This window comes from Podarcis bocagei (assembly GCF_964188305.1).
Source record: "Podarcis bocagei genome assembly, chromosome: 8".
Taxonomy (NCBI): Eukaryota; Metazoa; Chordata; class Lepidosauria; order Squamata; family Lacertidae; genus Podarcis; species Podarcis bocagei.
In genome coordinates, this window is record NC_138133.1 from 3,915,597 (window position 1) to 3,925,068 (window position 9,472).

Consider the following 9,472-nt stretch of genomic DNA (forward strand, 5'->3'; position numbering starts at 1 on the left):
ACAAATGTTCTTCTTTCCAATAGTTATAGAATTGCAGTTGACCTACCTCAAAGCACTTGGGATTGCTATGTTGCCTTGAGCCCCACCACTAGACCATCCCTTTAGAAATACGTTGCCACTCAGTTGGACGTAGAAAGGGAGAGGAAATACAGTTTTAAGGAGTATCTTAAGTGAGTTTTCTACCATCCTCAACCCCCACAGAAATGAGTTGTCCTCCAGAATAGCCAGAGAGGTTGTGGGTTAGCTAAAAATACTAGCATATAGTCACTGGGAAACTCAATGCGTTCCTCCCACCACCAAGAACTTGGGAAAACCTTGAAACTAGCAAGCGCTCTGCTCCACCATTCTCCTTCCGTATGCACTGAGATGTGTTGACCACAGTCCTCCAATCAACTATAAGAAACATCCAGAACCCTTTGAGAAGTCACAGGACTCAGTGGAAATCACAGGAGGTGGTGAGGGGGCCATAGCATTTGCATACACAAACTATTAGATTTGTAGTACATTATGTATTCTTGCTACCTCAGAGTGTAAGAAATGGCTTTCAAAAAGACAATGGATGTTGTATTTCTAAGTATGCATGTAAGTGCACATGTGTGTCAGAGCTAGCCATAGCATTAGGTAGAGAGGTGCACCCACCTTGGGCAGGTGGCGTTGGCTGTCACAAAAAGACAGCATTGTCATTTTTACAGCCAGGGAAGAAAAAAAACAAGGGTTTTCATGGGATTTCCCACTCAGGTACAAACATAATTTTGTGACTAAGCACCTTTTCTTGGCTGGAAGCAGAGCTTCACTTCTGCTAATACAGAACAAAAAATGATACCCCCTTGCCCCACCCCCCACCAAGCCGAGTCAAGGTAACCCAAATTATTTTCGCACATGAGGCAGAAAACCATACAAGTGCTTCTCCCTGGCAACAAAAATGCAATAAGGAATTAAACAACTGGCAATTTGCAGCTTTTTCATGAAACCCCAAATCAGCTGGTCTCGGTTGGGAGAAGGATTTGCTGCTCTGCCAAAGGAAGCAAATTGTCTGGGGGGTGTTTCAATTTAAATATCCACCATCCAGCTTACATGGGGATTACATGCCCAAGTAATTCAGTCGAGATCCAGCAATGTGTTCTCCAGACCATTCACTGGGCCCAAGAGGGAGCCAAGCACATCTACCACTCAAGGATCTTGCAGCCACACTGGTGCTCACAACCTCAACTTCACTCGCTCCCAATAACCACAGCAAAGCACTAGCTTCCCTCAAACACCAGTGGCCGCCCTGCCCAGGGCAACTTTGTGTGTGACCAGCAAGACACTTTTCCCATATGTGTGACAACCTGGTCCTATGCCTCTGAAACAACTCCCAAGGCACCGGGGGAAGGAAATGGCATTCCTAAGAAGGACAGGTGTTGTGGCAAGCATGAGGCTCTTGGGCGGATCATGCATCATTTTTCTATGACCATGTGGAAGGCTCACCAGTAATCTAATCACCAGTAATCTAATTTCTATACTGCTTTATATTGTTAAGGGAAAAACCTCAATGTAGTTTACAGCCTACATTAAAACACCAAATAAAAGAATCCAGAATAAAACAATACCAAAGAAAGTCAGATATAAAGTATACATAAAGATTAACAGGAAACTAAAATATTATACATTTCAAAATAAAGACATTGCGAAGGAGGTCAGCCACAGAATGTGCATTGCATGCAGCAAAGTTAACAAAACAAAAAAATATGAAAAACGGTAAATCACGATTAGATGAATTGCCAGGGGCGTTTAGACAGACAATACATTTGACAGCACCAAAATACTGAGTGGGAGAAGAGAGCGGGGGCGTCTCCCATTGTTTCGCCGCAACCTAGTCTGGGTCTCCCGGTGTTTCCAGCCGGCGCCGCGCAGGATTCCGAGGAATCCCCGTCCAATCCAGAAGCCAAGGCGCGCGCGCCTCGCGAACCGGGCGTCGGAAGGCGAGAGGCGGCGCGGAGCCTCGGAGGCGAACCCCTTTCTGGCGCGTCCCGCTTTCCGCCCGACAGATGGATGAAGGGGGCTCCTCACCCAGCAGCCACTCGCTCAGCTGGCGGCGGGGGGAGCCTCGGAAGAAGCCTGAATCGGCAACCCGTCGCCCTCCGGTTAACTCTTCCGCTGCCAGAGCCGGGCGCCGAGACATGCCCGGGACGTGCCCCGGGGTCGGGTCCCCCCTGCCGCCTCCCCAGTCTGACACGTGATTACACCCCCCCCAAAAAACCCCCACAGGGCGAGGGAGCCGCACTTACGCTGCTGTTCTCGCCCGTCCAGTGCACCATCGCCTGGTTGTGCGCCGCGTCGCCTTTCAGCACGAAGGAGGTGGTGAGCAGCGAGGCCGCCTCCGGAGCTCCCCCGCCGCCGGCGCGACCCCGCAGGCCGCCCGCCTCGTCCCGCGGGCTGCCGCGTCTCTGGCGCCCGCTCCGGTCCGGCGGGCGCGCCGCCCAGGAGGCGCCCAGCGCGAGCAGCAGCAGCAAGCGGAGCGGAGCTGCCCGGCCCGACGCCGCTGCTGGCGCCATGCTCGGCCGCCGGGCAGGGATGCGAGTCTGGCAGGCAGGCGAGGCGGGCGCGGAGGCGGAGGACGGCAGGGAGCGAGCCGAGATGGAGGCGGGAGCGCGGCGCGGACGCGCGGCGTGGGAAACAACGTGCCAGCAGGGCTTCCACGCCCAGGCCAGGCGCAGCGCCGCCCTCTGCCGGCCGGTCCCGCCGAGCCCCGGAGCCCGCCCGCCCGCCCGCCTTCCCCGACGGCTGCTGGCAAGAGGACGGCAGCCCCGCGCCCGGCGCCTCCTCGGCCCCTGCTTGCCACGGAGGACAGGGGCAGCTCGGCCCGTCGGGGAAATGTGCTTCCGCAGTGGCGTAGCGTGGGTTGTCAGCACCCGGGGCCAGGCAAGTAATTTGCGCCCCCTAACCCGTGGATTTGCGCCCCCTAACCCGTGGATTTGCGCCCCCTAACCCTAACCCCCAGATGTTGCGCCCGGTGCGGCCAGCCCCCCCTGCACCCCCCACGCTACGCCACTGGTGCTTCCTCCACCAGCGCCCGATTTGGGGCCGTGCGGGCGCCTCACCCGCCCCGAGCCAAGGGAGCACAAAATAATGATAACGATGCCTATTTATTCTATGGGGGAGCCACCAAATTTTGTCCTCACTCAGGGTGGGGGCCGTATTACCAAAGTCCGCCCCTGCCCCCCCCCCATGGGATTTGAAATCCAATAAATTCCTAGGAGTGCCCCTGTCCGTACTGAGTAAGCCCCTCAGCCCCTCAAAGCAGACGTCCCAGAGCGCTGGGTGATACCAACTTTTCAACATTGTGATGGTGATGTTGTGATACGGTAGTGATATATTGCAGTGTTGAAAAGCAGAGGGAGGAACAAGCAGCATTGGCCCCCGTCAGAAACTGGGGTGCAACCGTCAAATCTCCCCCTACTGCCATAGCTGTCAACGTTTCCCTTTTTTCAAGGGAAATTCCTTTATTCCGAATAGGATTCCTTGCAAGAAAAGGGAAAAGTTGACAGCTATGCCCACCGCCAGCGCCTGGCACAGGGAGGAGGCAGCAACAGGCAGAGAAGGAAAATAAGGCACAGGCAAGCCCCAGCCACAAGGCACAGTCGGGTGAAGGTGCCATCGCGCTCTGGCCCTCAGACTGGGCCTGGACAATGTAATGATACATCACCACAGGGGCAGACTTTAGTCATCTTTCATAACGGGTGTCAGCCTGAATAAAATATTGAGGGGGGCAGGTAGGCCCCACCTCACATCATCATCATCATAATTACGGTCAAAGACCAGCTCAAACCTCACATAATTTATCACACGCCACACCCCATTTAAATGTCAAAGCCCATCAACTTTGGGGGGCTCAGCCTGCTCAAATTTTTTAGGGGGAGCAAAGGGACCTTGGCCCCTAGGAGTTATCTCCTATATGGCACTCTGTGTGAGGCCAAAATTTGGTTTCTTCAAATGAATCTTCTCAATTATGGATTTTCTTAATTTTGTGACCCCTTGGCTTGGCACCCTGTGCCAAGGAACCACCTGCACCACGCTAAATTCAGCGTTGTCTGAAGTGGCTGTCAGCAGACGGACTGATTCTAAAACTAGTTACTGCCTGCTTGGTTCAAAGTGCAGCTAGTTCTTCTAATCCACTGCAAACTCGCCACAGGCATCTGGTTTGTATGCAGTGCTGTACTAGTTGGGACTGATCTGGCAGCCAGGCACTTCTTATTCTGTCATTGAGAGACAGTACAAGAGTGTTGCTAGCTCTTTAAAAGATTCAGGGACTGATGACATCTCATTTGTTGTCCACCCTTCCATCACTGGGCTCAAAGCGGCATACGTGTCTCACCTGTTTTTAACCATAACAGCCCTCCCAGGTAGGCTATACCAAAAGCAGCAAGGGTTGGCATGTGTGATGCCCACAACAAGGTCAGATCTATGATCAAACAAACCCAACGCAAACAGGACTCTAATACATATTCTGTGGTGCTGTCACTCTCAAACGTGATAAGCATATGTGGTACAGGTGTTACAGTAAGATAGTAGACTAATGTCGTATAAAATATACAACTCGCTTCATAGATATTGCAAAGAAGTGTGAAGTAGTCCTGAACAACAGAGTTCCAGTTCAGTACAATATATTTTTCAAGTTGCATTTGACTAATGTAATTCCTCCTGCTACAACTTCCAACTCCAAAAAATAATTCCTATAATGCATTATTTCCATTTAATATCAAGCTACAACATAACTATAATCCATTAGCACTTACCATCTGAGTGCTAAACAGATTTCAGCAATGACCAACCCAACTCAGTATTTTTCCTTTATATCACCTGCTTTTCACAATATTAACTGGAGGAAAGAATGATTGCAACTTCAGACTAAATGAATTTATGCCAGCCTTAACAGCTGCTCCGTGAATAAGACAATCAATAAAGCATTTTAAAGAACCAGCCACTTTTCTACATGTGTTTGTAATTAAGTATGTGAAAGTAGATGTTACATCAAATAAACCTCATTACAAATAGGCAAATAAATCACATTTTCCATTCATCCCATTAGGGATAATTGTCTACAAAGTTTAAAAAATCCAAAATGCTTCTCTTTGGGAAAATGGAGCCTAGATACTTTTTCCTTTATGAATAGATGCATGAACTTGTTCAGTTGCTTTGAATCTTATATCTTCAGGTGTGCAGTTACATTTTTTAAAAAAATTGTTTTAATAGAGCCTCAAGCCCCCATTTGTAGCACAGTGATGATAATGTAAAATTCAGTTAAAGTACTAGAAAATGTTTGTGAAGAAATAGTGAAATAAATAGCTCCACTTGATCAAGGTGTCTCATTTTTCAGTTATGCTGCCCTTATCCAGAAGCCCGCCCCCCCCCTTGTCATCATCTAGCAGAATAATGACCATATGCTTATTGGTAACTCCTTTATCCCAAAACTGAAGGTACTTTAGCTGTGGACCGTGGGTGACCTGCTCACCAGTAGGACATATTGAAAAGGCCAGGCACATGAATCTTTATTAATTTATATACACCTTATATGCCAAAATGGAGAGATCATTGTTACAATTCAGTTACAGATAGGTAGCCGTGTTGGTCTGCCATAGTCAAAATAAAAAAATTCCTTCCAGTAGCACCTTAAAGACCAACTAAGTTAGTTCTTGGTATGAGCTTTCGTGTGCATGCACACTTCTTCAGATACACTGAAACAGAAGTTGCCAGATCCTTCTATATAGTGAGAAGGTGGGGAGGGGTATTACTCAGAAGGGTGGTGGGAATGGGAGATTGGCAGATAGCTGAGATGAGCCTGTTGACGACTCTTAACGACTGCAATAGGTCTTACAGGAAAAGGCAAGGGGTGAGAAGGTGAGAAATGGCTTAGTCATGTATAATGAGATAAGAATCCAATGTCTCTGTTCAGACCAGGTCTCTCCATGGTTTTAAGTTTGGTAATGAGTTGCAATTCAGCAACTTCTCTTTCCAGTCTATTTCTGAAATTCCTTTGTAGTAAAACAGCTACTTTGAGATCTTGTATAGAATGTCCTGGGAGATTGAAGTGTTCTCCTACTGGTTTCTCTGTTTTGTGATTCTTGATGTCAGATTTATGTCCATTTATTCTTTGGCGTAAGGTTTGGCCTGTTTGTCCAATATAGAGAGCTGAAGGACACTGTTGGCATTTGATGGCATACACAATGTTAGACGATGAGCAATTGAATAGTCCCGAGATGGTATGTGTGATGTTGTTGGGGCCAGTAATGGTGTTGTTCGGGTGTATGTGGCAGCAAAGTTGGCATCTGGGTTTATTGCAGGCTCTGGTGCCAGTGTCCGTGTTAAGTGTTACAATTCAGGTGTGGGAAACAGTTGGCTCTCTTGCTCTCTCTATGTTGCTGAACTACAACTCTCATAATCCCTGGCCATGCTTACTGGGGTTGATGGGAGTTATTTTGCTATTATTATTATTTATTATATTTGTATACCGCCCTATAACCACAGGTCTCGGGGCGGTTCACAGAGTTGTAGATCGACATCTGCAGAGCCCAGGGTTCCCCATACCTTGTATGAGAGATTGGCAGAGAGATTAGCATATTTCATTGTACAAAGTCCCCTGGAGAAAGTTGTAAAAGGAGGGATAGCTGTCTCTTGTATTTTTATTTTTAAATACTACCAGACTGCTATACTAACAAACTTGAAAAATAGGTTTCAGCCTAGTGCATCTTGCATTTCGGAATAAAAGAATATGTCCACACACTGCATCTTTAAAATTTATTTTGAGCATTTATACCCTAATCTTCTTCCAAAAAGACTTCCAGAGTGACTTACAAACAATTAAAACAAGGCAGTCTCTGCCCTCAGGCTTCCCATCTTACAAAAACAACATGCAAGGGAAAAGGGGCAAGGAGGGAAAAGGAAAACGCAAGCACAGTGGTTCTGATAATGAGCACCTGGACTATAACCAGCTCAGGGGCAGAAGGTGCCTGATGCAGCTGGCCTTTCAGCAGAGCTGGTGGAAGGAGCCCTGCTTCCCATCTCTCCCACTGAGGGAGCCTGGTGGAATGGTTGGTGGCAGGTGAAAAGGGCCCTTCCAGATAAACGCAAGCGTGAGTTGATCTGGCATGCTGAGAAGGCCTTTGTATATCAGCCAGTTATGGATGGTGATGAGATGATGCTTTGTGGTTGTGGCTGGAGCCTGGTCAAGGAGCACAGAAGAAAGTGGTATGTGAATGCAACTGAGAGTAACAATGCACTGGGCTTCCACACTGGAAGTTGCCATATGTGGTATCTCCCGTACAGGTCCTCTTCTTCAGGGGATTTTAGTCCGGGTGGATTTTTTGAATTTGCCAAAATGCCCGAGTTTTTGGAAACGGAGCCAGAAAGTGTGCATGAGAGTATCACTCCGCACTTTTTCCTTTCTCTATGGATGTGCCCAGCTCTCTGTACAAAGACTTGCTTTGCAAGCTGAGCCAGGATATATGCATGCAAGGATCACTCTCAATCTTTTCCTATCACTGTGGTGCACCTGCAAGGTGAATATTGGGATTGGGCTCATCCACCGGCAAATCCAAAGCTGCTACCTAGAGGAAAGACTGTGAGGAGGTCTCTCTCTCTCTGTGTCTCCCCTTCTCCTCCTCCCCCCGCTGTCCGGGTCTCTCGTATACTCTGCGTGGCTCAATGCCAGGATCCCCAGCCCACCCTTGTGCATTATCCATTGATTGCAATTAAGTGGACTCCATTTTGCAATATTAGAACGAACTAGGATAAGAAAGAGAGCGCTCTCTCAGTTCTTTGTCTAAGGCCAATGGGCATTGGGAGAGCTGGTGTGGAGATGATCCAAATCACCTGGGGTACCTCTAAACACAATTCTTGAATGTAAGTTAAATACACATCTCATGTAATGTCAGGGAAAGCCCCCCCCCCTCATTTTTATGTGTTAGCAGACAGAAGAACCTAGCAAAGAAAGTGCTGGGAGTTGGAGTGGTGGAAAAGAGTGGAGGAAATGGCTGAAGCACCCCATTTCCCCCCAAAACCTTTGTTCCTTTCCTTTGATCACTGTACTGCTTGGATCTTCATATTGTATTTCTTTTTGCCATTATACAAACCCCCAAACCAAGGAGATAAGTAAGGATACAACTTTTAGAAGACATCTGAAGGCAGCCCTGTATAGGGAAGTTTTGAAATGTTTAATGTTTTATTATGTTTTTATATATGTTGGAAGCCACCCAGAATGGCTGGGGCAAGCCAGTCACATGGGTGGGGTATAAATATTAATTATTGAATAGGATGTCTATTTTCATCAGAGAAATGTTGGAACGTATGGTGTATGTGCACCATGGAAAGCGAGGGGGCTCCACCATCAGAAAGTGAGGCTGGGAGCTTGTCCATTCAAGCATGGGCTTCAAGGAAACTCCAGACAGAACCTTAGAGAAGATCTTTGCAGCGATTGTGCCCTGTGAAACAGTTTGTTATGCACAGTGGGACATGACTTTACAGTTGTGATAGGTCTGTGGGTGTGGATGCTGAAGCAAGTGGCCCGAACCATTCAACACCCTTTCCCCCCTCTCTCCCCAAGGCCAGAACTCTCAGCTCCTGTGGAGGATGTGTGCAGTAGCCAAAACAGAGCCAGGGACCTACCTGTGGCTGAGGTAGCAGAGGTTTGCACAGAGAATGAAGGTGATGGTTCTGTGCCACTGGAGCATCTGTGGAAGCTGCCTGACCAGCTTGAGGGGATCACTTGCTCACCTTGTGTCTTGGAGGCAGCTGTGTCTGCTCCCTGTGACTGTGGTGGCCCCAACTAGCACTCTTGGGGCTCCCGGAAGGGGATTAGGACTGCCCCCCCTGCTGTGATTGTGTGAGCAACCATGGTGCTTATTATAATTCCCCCCTCTTTTGCACACAAGGATGCCAAGAACCAGTCTATCAGCTGCCTTGCTGGATGCTGTGGCAGATATTTGGCAGGGCCCCCTTCTTCAGGATGCCAGAGTGCCAACAGCAGAACCCATAGAAAACCCACACAACCAATGCCTTTGCCCCCAGTCAAATAATTGGTTTACAAACTTAATCCGTTCCGGAAGTCCATTCTTAAACCAAAGCATTCTTAAACCAAGGCGTGCTTTCCCATAGCAGTGAGGGACTCAATTTACAAATGGAACACACTCAACAGGAAGCAGAACATGTTCTGCTTCCAAGGCAAAGTTCACAAACCAAAACACCTACTTCTGCATTGGCAGCCTTCTTAATCCAAGTTGTTCATAAACTAAGCTGTTCTTAAAGCAAGGTACCACTGTACATGCCTGTACATGTTCACCCCTTGGATGTATGGAGAGCCCCTCTGTGGATGTAGTCCCCATGTTGTATAGGCTAATGTTTAAAATGCCCCAGCATGGTTAGCTTTGCACAATGTCAGGCAATACCAATGAGACGGAAACATGGAAGGTGCCTAAAGAAGCCAGGGTGGCTATCTAAA

At 48.2% G+C, this 9,472-nt stretch overlaps 1 protein-coding gene across 1 annotated transcript in view; it reads right to left on the reverse strand.

Moving 5' to 3' along the window:
- Nucleotides 1–2,405, reverse strand: part of SORCS2 (sortilin related VPS10 domain containing receptor 2) — a 132,539-nt gene extending 130,134 nt beyond the window's left edge. Inside the window, exon 1 of the mRNA XM_081206241.1 lies at nucleotides 2,268–2,405. Within this exon, the coding sequence (XP_081062367.1) occupies nucleotides 2,268–2,297 (30 nt within the window). The 5' untranslated portion in view covers nucleotides 2,298–2,405. The remainder of the gene's footprint in view (nucleotides 1–2,267) is intronic.
- Between the last annotated feature and the right edge of the window lie 7,067 nt (nucleotides 2,406–9,472).